This window comes from Bos indicus, chromosome 3 (genome assembly GCF_029378745.1).
Source record: "Bos indicus isolate NIAB-ARS_2022 breed Sahiwal x Tharparkar chromosome 3, NIAB-ARS_B.indTharparkar_mat_pri_1.0, whole genome shotgun sequence".
Classification (NCBI taxonomy): Eukaryota; Metazoa; Chordata; class Mammalia; order Artiodactyla; family Bovidae; genus Bos; species Bos indicus.
The window spans coordinates 10,853,180-10,867,409 of record NC_091762.1 but is presented as its reverse complement, the minus strand read 5'-3'; the positions used below and the strand labels follow the sequence as shown (position 1 = coordinate 10,867,409).

The 14,230-nt window shown below is 37.9% G+C and overlaps 1 protein-coding gene across 2 annotated transcripts in view; it reads right to left on the bottom strand.

The window, feature by feature from the left end:
• IFI16 (interferon gamma inducible protein 16) overlaps positions 1–14,230 on the bottom strand; it is a 46,931-nt gene that overhangs the window by 3,068 nt on the left and 29,633 nt on the right. The window contains exons 7-8 of one of the 2 annotated variants that reach the window (XM_019988414.2): positions 8,364–8,780; positions 6,572–6,763 (exon numbers count right to left, since the gene is read on the bottom strand). In XM_019988414.2, the coding sequence (XP_019843973.2) occupies positions 6,572–6,763; positions 8,364–8,780 (609 nt within the window). The remainder of the gene's footprint in view (positions 1–6,571; positions 6,764–8,363; positions 8,781–14,230) is intronic. The other variant, XM_070783907.1, reaches the window with a different exon arrangement.

The following is a 14,230-nucleotide window of genomic DNA, read 5'->3' as shown; positions in this document are numbered from 1 at the left end:
TTATACAATACTATACTGCAGTCTATTAACTGTGCAAGAGCATCAATGTACATAACTGAATCAAAAAATACTTTATTACTAAAAAACATTAACTGTCATCTGAATTTTCAGTGAGTCATAATATTTTTTTTTCTTTTTTTTTTTTTTCTGGAGGAGGATCTTGCCTGGATATTGATGGCTGCCAACTGATGAAGCTGATGTTTGCTGAAGCTTGGGTTAGTGGTGGCAATTTCTTAAATAAGACAATGATGGATTTTGTTGGAATGATTGACATTTCCTTTCATGGAAAATCTGTCTGTAGTATGCAATGCTGTTTGATAGTGTAGAGGAAATTTATCACCCCCAAAAGATGTCTTTCAGGCATGAGGATTAACTTATATTGATTATTTTTTAAGAAACAGAAGCCTCTGGAAATCTTTCTTTTCACATCCCCTTTAGTACCTAAAAGATGCTTGCTCCTGGGAAGGAAAGTTATGACCAACCTAGAAAGCATATTTAAAAGCAGGGACATTACTTTGTTAACAAAAGTCTGTGTATTCAAAGATACGGTTTTTCCAGTAGTCATATATGGATGTGAGAGTCGGACTATAATGAAAGCTGAGCACCAAAGAATTGATGCTTTTGAACTGTGGTGTTGGAGAAGACTCTTGAGAGTCCCTTGGACTGCAAGGAGATCCAATCAGTCCATCCTAAAGGAAATCAGTCCTGAATATTCACTGGAAGGACTGATGTTGAAGCTGAAGCTCCAATACTTTGGCCACCTGATGTGAAGAACTGACTCATTTGAAAAGACCCTGATGCTGGGAAAGATTGAAGGCAGGAGGAGAACGGAATGACAGAGGATGAGATGATTGGATGGCATCACTGACCCAATGGACATGAGTTTGTGTAAACTCTGGGAGTTGGCGATGGACAGGGAGGCCTGGCGTGCTGCAGTCCATGGGGTCTCAAAGAGTCAGACATGACTGAGTAACTGAACTAAACTGAACTTAGCTACCTAAAGAATTTAGTTAAAGAGGCTGTTCCCAGAATAAAGGTCTCATAAGAGGTATCTGCAAAGAATATGGGCTAAGTGTGGTAGAGGAAACTTTGCAGGGCCCATAGAGTAGAGTTCACTCTCTGTCCCATCTTCTCTGGATGTCCAGCAAACATTTGTTTGCTATAACATTTGTTTTTCCATCTCCATGTGAATTGCCTTTCTCCCCAGTGGAGGTCTCAAACAACTACCCCTGACATTCTCTTTTATCATTAACTGCTATGGTATTTAACTGAAAACGTATTTAAATTGAGGGTTTCAGCCATTTTGGTGAGCTATTCATTTTTTCTGGGTCTCTCATGAATCAGTCAGTTCAGTTGCTCGGTTGCATCTGACTCTCTGTGAACCCAAGGACTGCAACGCAGGCTTCCCTGTCCATCACCAACTCCTGGAGATTTCTCAAACTCATGTCCATCAAGTCGGTTATGCCATCCAACTATATAATCCTCTGTCATAACCTTCCCCTCCTGCCTCCCATCTTTCCCAGCATCAGGGTCAGCTCTTCATATCAGGTGGCCAAAGTATTGGAGCTTCAGCTTCAGCATCAGTCCTTCCAATTCAGGACTGATTTCCTTTAGGATTATCTGGTTTGATCTCTTGCTGTCCAAGGGACTCTCAAGAGTGTTCTCCAAACCACAGTTCAAAGACGTCAATTCTTTGGCACTCAACTTTCTTTATGGTCCAACTCTCACATCCATACATGATTATTGGAAAAATCATAGCTTTGACTATACAGACCTTTGCTGGCAAAGTAACGTCTCCATTTTTTTATATGCTGTCTAGGTTGTCGTAACTTTTCTTCCAGGGAGCAAGCAAGTATGACATGTGTCCTCTCCATGTACACATGTTATTAAACTTTTGTTTGCATTTCTCTTGTTAATCTATCTCATTTTAATTCTTATACCAGTCTAAAGAACTTAGAAGAGTAGAAGAAATTTTCTTTTCTCACCAACAATAGCCATAGTATAACTTTTTTCCAAAATTAGAGCCAAACTTCTCAAACCCTGGCACTGTTTTATCAATTAAGTTTGTATAACATTCTAAATCCTTTGTTGTTTCAACAATATTCACAGCATCATCCTCAGGAGTAGATGACATTTCAAGAAGCTCTTTTATTTGTTCACCCAGAGATGGTTAGATAGCATAACCAAGTCAATGGATATGAATTTGAGGAAACTCTGGGAGAAGGAGAATGAGGCCTGGTGTGCTGCAGTCCATTGGGTCACAAAGAATTTGGCATGACTTAATGACTGAACAAGAACAACAAGAAGCAACACCACATCTATTAAAGTTATCATCCGCCGCCACCAAGTCGCTTCAGTCGTGTCCAACTCTGTGCAACCCCATGGACTGCAGCCTACCAGGCTTCTCCATCCATGGGATTCTCCAGGCAAGAACACTGGAGTGGGTTGCCATTTCCTTCTCCAAAAGTTATCATCAAAGTCCAGCAATTCAGTAACATCTTCTTGCTCCACTTCTAATTCTAGTTCATTTTCTACCACATCTGCCATTACTTCCTTCACTGAAGTCATGAACCTTTCAAAATCATCCATGAGGGATGGAATTAATTTCCTTCAAATGCTTATTCATCTTGGTATTTTGATCTCTTCCCATGAAATATGAATGTTCTTAATGACATCTAGAATGCTGAATCCTTTCCAAAAGGTTTTTATTTGACTTTGCCTAGATCCATCAGAAGAATCATATCTACTGCAGTTATAGCCTGGTGAAATGTATTTCTTAAATCATAATCCATGGGATGCAGAATGGATGTTATGTTAGCATGATAACAACATTAATTTCTTCCTGTATCTCCATAGGACATCTTGGGTGATCAGGTGCATTGTCAATGAGCAGTAATATTTTAAAAAGGAATCTTTTTTTTTTTTCTTTTTCTAAACAGTAGGTCTCAGCAGTGGACTTAAAATATTCAGTAAAACATGTTGTAAACAGATGTACTGTCATCCAGGCTTTATTGTGCCATTTATAAGAGCAAAAGCAGAAAAGATTTAGCATTCTTAAGGACCCTAAGATTTTCAGAATGGTCAGTGAGCATTGGCTTCAACTTAGTCACCAGCTCCATTAGCCCATAACAGTAGAGTCAGTCTGTCCTTTGAAGCTTTTAAGCCAGGCACTAACTTCTCTTCTCTATCTGAGAAAATCCTAGATGATACCTTCTTACAATATAAGGCTGATTCATCTTCATTGAAAATCTGTTGTGGAGTGTAACAATCATTATCAATCATCTCTGCTAGGTCTTCTGGATAACTTGCTGCAGCTTCTATAGACGCAACACTTGCTGCTTCATCTTGTACATTTATGTTAGAGATGGCTTCTTTCCTTAAACCTAATGAATCAATTTCTGCTAGCTCCAAACTTTCCTTCTGCAGATTTCTCATGTCTCTCAGCCTTCATGGTATTTAAATGTTAGGGCTTTTCCCTAAGAATGATTTCCATCCAGACCACAAAAATTTTCCATGTTAACAGTAAGGTTGTTTTGTTGTCTTATCATTCATAGGTTCACTGGCATAACATTTTTAATTTCTTTAAAAAAATTTTTGCATTCACAACTTGTCTATTTGTTACAAGAAGCCTAACTTTTGACAGCTTTTTTATTCCTTTCTCACTGAGCTTAATCATTTCTAGTTTTTGATTTAATGTGAGACATGTATAACACTTCCTTTAACTTGAACACTTAGCAGCTTCTATAGAGTAATTAAATGGCCCAATTTCAACATTGTTTTGCCTTAGGGAATTGGGAGACCAAGGAGAGGGAGAGAAATGGGGGAACTATCCATCAGTGGAGCAGTCAGAACACACATAACATTTATCAAAGAAATTCCCCGTCTCATACAAGTGTGCAGTTCATGGCACTCCAAAATGATTTCAATAGTAACATCAAAGATCACTAACCCCAGATCAAAATGACAAATACAAGAATTCAAGAAAAAGCTTGAAATATTGGGAAAATTGCCAAATATGACACAGACACTCAAAGTGAAAAATGTTTTGGAAAAACAACTCCAGGAGACTTGCTCTACATAGGATTGCTATAAATCCTTTATTTGTACAATAAACCAAAGAAAAAGCAAAAATCTATGAAGCACAAGAAAATGAAGTATAATAAAGCAAAGTATGCCCATAGTAGCCTTTGTTAGTATTCAAAGATTTGAATGAATGTGTGAGTTTGACAAAAACCATGGAATTTGTCCTGTAGGACCAATTACCTCTGTTGTTGACCAGCATATGTATCTCACCAAAGGCAGGTAACTTTGTGTTCTGAAAGGCTCAGAGGCATCCTTGATCATTTATTAATAGATCTGAAATGGGCAAGTAACTATCCTCTGAGATAAAAGATATTTCCTCCGTTTTATAGATGATGAATCAGAAGTTTCTAGCATTTAAGTTGTTAGTCAACTAGCAAATTGTATAACCAGTATTCAAAATAAATTTGCCTTAAAAAGTCAAAATTTAATAATTAATCCACCTGATCTGAAAATTCAAACAACTTTATAATATTTAGCTTAGATATAGCTTTTGATAGACTTTCTGAAGTTTCTCTCTTTAATATGATTAAAAATATCCTTAAATGAAAATTAATAGATGTTAATGAAAGAAACTGAAGATGACACAAACAGATGGAAAGATATACCATGTTCTTGGATTAGAAGAATCAATATTGTTCAAATGACTATATTACCTAAGGCAATGTATAGATTTAATGCAATCCCTATCAAATTACCAGTAGCATTTTTTATAGAACTCCAAAGTTTGTAATTTGCATAAAACCACAAAAAACCACAAATAGCCAAAATGATCTTGAGAAATAAAAATGGAGCTGGACAAATCATGCTCCCTGACTACAGACAATACTACAAAGCTATAGTCATCAGAATAGTATGGTACTGCCACACACAGAAAAAAAAAGGCATATAGATCAATGGCACAGGCTAGAAAGCCCAGAAAGAAGCCTACACATTTATGGCCAATTAATTGATGACAAACAAGGCAAAAAAATACAATGGAGAAAAGATAGTTTCTTCAGTAAGTGGTGATGGGAAAACTTGATAGGTATGTCTAAAATAATCAAACCAGAACATTCTCTAACACCATTAAAAATTAAGCTCAGGATGGATTAAGGACTTAAATGTAAGTCTGGATACACTAAAACTCCTATCAGAAATATAGGCAGAATGGTCTTTGAAGTAAGTTGAAGCAATATTTTTTGGATCAGTCCCCAAGAGTAACGGAAATAAAAACAAAAATAACCAAATGAGACCTAATTAAATTTAAAAGATTTTGCATAGCAAAGGAAACCATAAATAAAACAAAAAGACAACCCACAGACTGGGATAAAGTGTTTGCAATGGATGCTAACAACAGGGATTAATTTACAAAATATAGAAACAGCTCATACAGCTTAATATCAAAAAACAAACCCAATCAAGACATGGGCAGAGGACTAAATAGGCATTTCTCTAAAGAAGACATATAGACGGAAAACAGACTCATGAAAAAATGCTCAATATTGTTTACCATTGGAGAAATGAAAACCAAAAATACAATGACTGTCACCTCACACCAGTCAGAATGGCAATCACTAAAAAGTCTTTAACAAATGCTGGAGAGGATGTGGAGAAAAAGAAACCCTCTTACACTGTTGGAGTGAACATAAATTGGTGCATCCACTCTGGAGAACAGTATGGAGGTTCCTTAAAAAAACTAAAAATAGAGTTACCTACAATCACACTCCTGGGCAAATATCTGGAGAAAACTAATTTGAAGAGACACATGTAGCCCAATGTTCATAGCAGCACTATTTACAATACCAAGACATGAAAGTAACCTATACTCCCATTGACAGATGAATGAATAGGGTAACAATGGAATGCTACTTAGCCATAAAAAGAATAAAATAATGCCATTTGCAGTAACATGGATGAACCTAGTGATTGTCATACTGAGTGAAGTAAGTCAGACAAAGGACAAATATCATATGATATCACTTACATGTGAATTCTAAAAAATAAAAAAAAAAGAAAGATACAAATGAACTTACCAAACAGGAAAAGACTGACAGACACAGAAAAAAATTTATGGTTACCAAAGGGGATAGTGGTGGGGGGAGGGAAAATAAATTAGGAGTTTGGGATTAACATATACACATTACAATATATAAAATAGGTAAACAACAAGGACCTACTGTATAGCTCAGAGAATTATACTTGATTTTGTATAATAACCTCTAATGGAAAAGAATCTAAAATGAATATATATATGTGTGTGTGTGTGTGTGTGAATACAATATATAAATATATGTGTGTGTGTATGTAACTGAATCCCTTTGCTGTACACTTTAAACTAACCTACATTTTAAAATATCCTTAAAAATAAGAATGAAGAAAAGGAACTTCACACACACTAAATGACAAGGGTTAGTTATTTCACCTGCTAGACTCTCTGTGTAATAGCAGCAGTATAGTTTTCTTAAAGACTTCTACTTTGGAACAATGATGACCCACCAGAAGATCTCACCTTGATGAAACTATGAATTACAGATCTCAGCTGCCTCTTAGGCCCACTTTCTCCCAATTCAAAGCACACGAGTGTAAGTCTGTCACCCTCGTCACAGTTGACACTGGTTAGTCGCTGTCCATAAACCACGACTTCCATCACTCCTGTATCATCTTTTATTTCATAATATATGAATTCATTATATACCGATTTCTGCAAAAGAAAATTAGCATTCATCTTTTGAGAACTGGATCAGGAATTACCGCTTTGAAAACTTTGAAAAATCAAGAGTGTTAGTGGAAACTTTTCTCTCAGAACAGTTAATACTAGCTGGAGGTCTAGTATTACAGGTATCAAACAGTGTAAGATATCTTGTTCAGTTTATCCTCCCATATAAATTCTCTATCTTTTCTTCCTTTAGGTGTTTGTGTGCTGGGTCATTCTAGAAAAAGGGATTACTTCCCTAATTTTTGCTGCTTCCATCTAAGAATAGCTGAGATTTCTTAAGGAACTTAGATGTGATGTGGTCTGATAAGCATCAGAGGCTTTTTTGGATTTCCCTGGCTTCCCTGGTGGCTCAGACGGTAAAGGGTCTGCCTGCAATGCGGGAGACCCGGGTTCGATTCCTGGGTCAGGAAGATCCCCTGGAGAAGGAAATAGCAATCCACTCCAGCACTCTTGCCTGGAAAATCCCATGGACAAAGGAGACTGATAGGCTACAGTTCATGGGGGTCGCAAAGAGTTGGACACGACTGAGCGACTTCACGACGAAGAACAGAGAAGAAAGGCTATTCCTGTCTTATGATGAGTCTAAAAAAGATTGCTAAAACTCCTCCTTCAGTTGATTGTTATTTCAATATGTAATTCTTTCCTCTATCTTCTGTATCTATTCATTCTTCCCTAATCTGCCCAAATCTTGACTCTAGATCATCTCGTTCCATTGTTCTAGTTTCTATGTCACTTACTTTACTCATCAATTCTGCTAATGCTCATGTATGCACATTCTTTATAATAGAGTGCACAAAAAACAGGGTATAAGTAAAAAGCCACCCTAGAAGACATATATAATGGAATATGAAACATACTTAACATAAAAGTTAGGTCAGCTAAGTTTAGTACTTCTATGAAGTGTTGGGACTAAAATACCTACTCTGATTCTAAGAATTCACCTAAATTCTACCTTTTATTGTCCATATAATAAATTTTAAAATGAAATGACTTGGTTTCTCACATTTTTTCAATATCCATATTTCTCATCTTAATGCTAAAATTTTTGGCTCAACAATTTTTTGATGAAAGAATGTGAAGATGTGAGAATACTGTACAGTTCAGATGATCAGAATCTTAGCTAATTGTTGATAAGAGCAGATTCTAGGGCAAAGCAGTCTATTGATTTCTCATCTTGTTTGTCACAGTTGAAATCCAAGCTTGAAAGAACAATTCTTTATTCACAAATTAACTTAAACTGTCACTGAAAGGAGTGTTCTCTCTGTGTTAACATGTTAATAATATGTTAATAGATAAATATAAATATAAATTCTGCACAGGATGGCTGTGAATGGGTCAGTACAGCTCATAAAATACTATGATTTCTGGTGAATCACTTTCTTAAAAACTTGCATGTTGTTATGGCAAGAAGAATGTTAAGAAATTATCAGCCCTATATTCTGAAATGAAAGACTGCACCCAACTATCCCTGGTCAGAAGGGCTTTGAGTTCCTATATTTATGAAGTTAACTATATTCATTTGGCAGTTAAGACTTGAATTCTGGGATTGCAAAAGAAATATTGCAAAACAATGATGTGGACTTACCTTATGCACCACAAAAACCCCATTCACAAATGTTCCTAGGTCTTGCAGATAAAGATGACTGATTTTAGGAGTTGCCTTTGCCTTTTGAATTAGGCTTTTAGAGATCTCCATCTTTCGGTCAGGCTTAACATCAGACACAGATATGACATTGAACACTTCCAGGAACCCATTGCGGCCAATATAATCTGATATGGCAATGGCTTTATTGGGGATGAACTTCTCCTTCAGGGCAGCATTAAAAATCTTCACTTGGAAGAACTGACTTTCAGTAGCCACTGTGGCATGAAACATCCTCTTGCCTCCTATGACATCATATGTAAACGGTTCCGTTGCCTTCAGCACCATCACTTCTTTGGGGCCCCTCTGGAAGCCCTCCTCTCTGGAAGCTTCTTTAGGTACAGACTTCAATCTTGGTTTCTACTTAGAAGTACACACCAAAAACAGGCACAATTAAGAAAAGGAATGCAGTTTCATTCCCTAATGAAAACCATCTATGGCTTAATGTTGAACCTCAATAAAGAACATAATCAGGTAGAGCTTGAGGAAAAAAAAAAAAAAAGACAAAGGTCACTAACATGGTATAAATAAACGAATGGAATAATGGAGAAGATTTAATTGGTGATTTCTCTCTCTTTTTTTTTTTTTCCATTGTTTTATGAGTGTGGTAGGAAGAATATTTTTCTTTAAAAAGTGTTAGCTCAAAAGAAAAAGTATTTTTTTCCCCAAGAAAAGCTATGTAGAGTACAGAGGCAGTAGACAGTAGCAATGTTGCTGTGTAGTGATTCCTAGTAGAGATAAGAATGAAAAAAATCGTCTTAAATTATCCCATTAACTTATTTTAGTGCACGAATTAAGATACAAAGGCTGAGATGGTAAAGCATCTGCCTGCAATGCGGGAGACCCGGGTTCGATTCCTGGGTCGGGAAGATCCTCTAGAGAAGGAAATGGCAATCCACTCCAGCACTCTTGCCTGGAAAATCCCATGGACGGAGGAGCCTGATAGGCTACAGTCCATGGGGTCGCAAAGAGTTGGACACGACTGAGCAACTTCATTTCAGTGATGAAATAGTGATACTATGTAGGCCTTGAGGGGCTCCTGGGCACAAGGCTTTTGTGTCCCCCATTTCTTTGACTATAGGAAGCAGCCTTCATTCAACCTCCATGACCTTCCCTGAGTTCAAACAACTGTTAATTGAGGAAGGAAGTGAATGGGAGACCAAGAAGAAAGAGTCAAGAGTAGCCTTGGGGCAAGATCCTGTTTCCCCATCAAAGGATACAAACAAAAATATCTTTAATCTATTTTGAAGACACTGAATCCTCCTCCAGATGGGAGAAGTTAATTAATGATTAACAATGATATGCTGCCTACAAGCATGTAGATCCCAGACCAGCTGGACTTGAAGGTTGTTGGTGCTGACTCTTACTTAGCTCATCACCAACCCATTAGAGGAATGTCCATGAGCTTATCATGCCTTCTTTTACTATAAAACTTGTCACTGTCTTCCTCAAGTTGAGACATATGGGTTTGAGGGCATTAGCCCACTGTGTCCCCCTTTGCCTGGCAAAGCAATAAAGCTATCTTTTTCTACGTCACCCAAAATTCTGTCTCTGAGATTTGGTTCAGCACAGGTGAACAGAGAAGTTGAGTGTTCTGCATCAGTAGCACTGAGAGTAGAGAATGGCTCCAGTTAGAATCCACTGATGTCATCCCTGTTGGTATTTAGGCACTAAGTCACGTTCGACTCTTTGCAACCCAGTGGACTGCAGCATCCAGGCTCCTCTGTCCTTCACTACCTCCTGGAGTTTGCTCAAATGCAGGCCTGGCATGCTGCGATTCATGGGGTCGCAAAGAGTCGGACATGACTGAGTGACTGAACTGATGTCCACTGAGTTGGTGATGTTATCTAACCATCTCTTCCTCAGCCACCACCTTATCCTTTGCCTTCAATCTTTCCCAGCATCAGAGTCTTTTCCAATGGGTCAGCTCTTTGCACCAAATGGTCAAAATATTGGAGCTTCTGCTTCAGCAACAGTCCTTCCAGTGAATATTCAGGGTTGATTTTCTTTAGGATTGACTGGTTTGATCTTCTTCCTGTCCAAGGGACTCTGAAGATCTCTAGCACCACAATTCAAAAGCATCAATTCTTTGGCACTCAGCCTGCTTTATGATCCAACTCTCATATCCATACATGACTACTGGAAAAATTATAGCTTTGATCTTTGGCAGCAAAGTGATGTCTCTGCTTCTTAATTCAGTGTCTGGGTTTCTCATAGCTTTCCTTCCAGTGAACAAGTGTATTTCATGGTAGCAGTCACCATCCACAGTGGTTTTAGAGCCCGAGAAAATAAATTCTGTCATTTCTTCTATTTTTTTCCCCTTCTATTTCCCATGAAGTGATGGGATTGGATGCCGTGATCTTAGTTTTATGAATGTTGAGTTTTAAGCCAGATTTTTCACTCTCCTCTTTCACCCTCATCAAGAGGATCTTTCCTCTTCAATTTCTGCCATTAGAGTGGTATCATCTGCACATCTGAGGCTGTTGATATTGTTCTGGGCAATTTTAATTCCAGCTTGTGCTTCAACCAGCCTGGCATTTAGCATGATGCACTCTGCACAGAACTTAATAAGCAGGGTGGCAGGATACAGTCTTGTTATACTCTTTTCCCAACTTTGAACCCATTAGTTGTTTCATGTCCAGTTCTATAAAAACCGTTGCTTCTGGACCTACATACAGGTTTCTCAGGAGACAGGCAAAGTGGTATGGTATTCCCAACTCTTTAGAATTTTCCACAGTTTGCTGTGATCCAGTCAAAATCTTTAGCATTGTCAATGAACCAGAATTAGATATTTTTTTTGGAATTCCCTTGCTTTTTCCATGATACAAAGAATGTTGACAATTTGATCTCTGGTTCCTCTGCCTCTTTGAAACCCAGCTTCTACATCTAGAATTTCTCAGTTCATGTACAGTTGAAACCTAGCTTAAAGGATTTGGAGCATAACTGTGCTAACATGTGAAGTGACTGCAATTGTATGGTAGTTTGAACATTCTTTGGAATTGCCCTTCTTTGGAATTGGGATGAAAACTGAACTTTTCCAGCCCTGTGGCCACTGCTATGTTTTCCAAATTTGCTAACATATTGAGTGCAGCACTTTAACAGCATCATCTTTTAGGATTTTAAATAGCTTAGCTGGAATTCTGTCACCTCTACTAGCTTTGTTTGTAGCATGCTTCCTAAGGCCCAATTGACTTCATATTTCAGGATGTCTGGCTCTAGGTGAATGACCATACCATCATGGTTATCTGGGTCATTAAGATCTTTCTTGTGTAGTTCTTCTGTGTATTCTTACTACCTCTTCTTAATCTCTTCTGCTTCTGTTAGGTCCTTATCCTTCCTGTCCCTTATTGTGCCCATTCTTGCATGAAATATTTCCTTGATATCTTGAATTTTCTTGAGGAGATCTCTAGTCTCTCCCATTCCATTTTTTCCCACTATTTCTTTGCATTGTTGATTTTAAAAGGCCTTCTTATCTCTCCTTGCTATTCTCCAGAACTCTTCAACCAGTTGCGTATATCTTTCCCTTTCTCCCTTGCCCTTCACTTCTCTTCTTCCCTCAGCTAGTTGTAAAGCCTCCTGAGGCAACCACTTTGTTTTCTTGCATTTCTTTTTCTTTGGAATGATTTTGAACACTGCCTCCTATACACTCCAGTAGATGTGACAATTTAAAGACCAAAATTAGACAGTCCTTCTTCAGGAAAGCAGTGTTATATTGAAAAAGGACTAATAAGACAGTCATTGGAAGAATCTCATGAATTTTCTGAATGTGGAAATGTCCTGGATAAAGGACATTTTGAAGAGTAACAAAATCAGCCACCCCAAAATATGTTTCCTTGGTACAAGATTATCTTAAACTGATTATTTTTATAAAACACCTCTAAAACCAGAGAGGAAGATGCCTTTTTGTAAGGGAAATTTGTATTTATAAATTAAATTTCCATTTCTAAGCGTGTCTGTTTCTGTGTACCAGGAAGAGAAGGCGGACTCTAAACCTTGGGAGAATATTATCACTAGACTAGAAACTGACTTAAACCTGCATAACAAACATTATCCTTGTTTACCCTGATTTTCCTGGTAACTTTCTTATAACTGACCTCCCACACTTTTCTTTCTACTGTCTTTCACTAAAGATGGTATTTTAAGTTGGTGGCTTAGGCCACCTCAGGGAGTTATTTATTTTTCCGGGTATCTTCTATGTATAGATGAGATACACCTGTTAGGGAACTTCCGCTTTTTTTTTTTTTTTTTTTTCTTGTTAATCTCGGTTTTAACAAAGATACCACTCTAATGGCAGAAAGTGAAGAGGAACTAAAGAACGTCTTGATGAATATGAAAGAGATTGAAAAAGCCAGCTTAAAACTAAATATTAAAATAAAAACTAAGATCAAGGCATCTGGCCCCATTACTTCATGGCAAATAGAAGGGGTAAAGGAGGAAGCAGTGACAGATTTCCTCTTCTTGGATTCTAAAATCACTGCGGTTGGTGACTGCAGCCATGAAATCAGATGATTGCTTCTTGGCAGAAAGCAATGACAAACCTAGACAGTGTGTTGAACAGCAGAGACATCACTCTGCTGACAAAGTTCCATACAGTCAAGATTATGGTCTTCCCAATAGTCACATATGTTTTTGAGAGCTGGATCGTAAAGAAGGCAGAGTGCCAAAGAATTGATACCTTTGAACTGTGGTGCTGGAGAAGACTCTTGAGAGTCCCTTGGACAGCAAGGAGATCAAACCAGTCAATCTTAAAGGAAATCAACCCTGAACACTTATTGGAAGGACTGATGCTGAAGCTGAACCTCCAGTATTTTGGTCACCTGATGTGAATAGCCAACTCATTGGAAAAGTTCCTGATGCTGGGAAAGGCTGAGGGCAGAATGAAAAGAGGACAACAGAGGATAAGATGGCTGGATGGCTGGATGGACAAAAACTTGGGCAAACTTCTAGGAGACAGTGAGGGACAGGAAGGCCTGAAGTATTGCAATCCATGGGGTCACAAAGATTCAGACACGACTGAGCAACTGAACAACAACGATCTTTGTTTTAAAAAAGGGATCTCAGCTAAGACCTCAGAAGGGCAGAGGGCAAATTGTTTTTCCTCCTCTACACACTCCTGGTAGAATAATGGCAGGACCTAAGGAGAAGAATGTCAAAAGAGAAGTCAGGTGCCAGGGGCTTTTCTATGACCTCCTATCTACCCAGTGGTTGCACCATTTCTGAGTTTTAGGAGATCATTTTGAATTGGAAGGGAGGCCACTGATGTGTAAGAGGAGGTATGAAGGCAAAGGTGGCTATGAGAGCCCTAGGGACCAGTTCATGGAGACAGGACAGCTGCCTCTACAGATCAGCAGTGCTTCTTGTGGTCTGACCCGTACAATCATATAAGCCATGACCTGTGGGTCACAGGGCTCAACTCTGATAACATTTTCATCACTGTGGCCAATTCTCCCCATATCCAAATGCTCATTCCCAGGACAAGTTAACCAGTAACAACAAATTTCTTACTAGTAATATGAGCAGAATCTTGAGAAGAAGTACACAGGACTTGAGAAAAAAATTATATTGTATACACAGGGTCATGAAAGTAGACCTGATGGACACAGGTTCTTATTATGTTCATTGTATGTATGTGGAATACTGAAATAGCCTAAAGTCAAATAGCAAAGAATTATTGTTTAATTTATAAGATAATCATGAAATTACTCTTTTATGTTAAAATAATAATTTAAATCTACATTTCTTGAATAGAATTTCAAGATGAAAGAAAAAGAATGAATTATAGAAAAATATGTGTAATGTGATCAACCTGA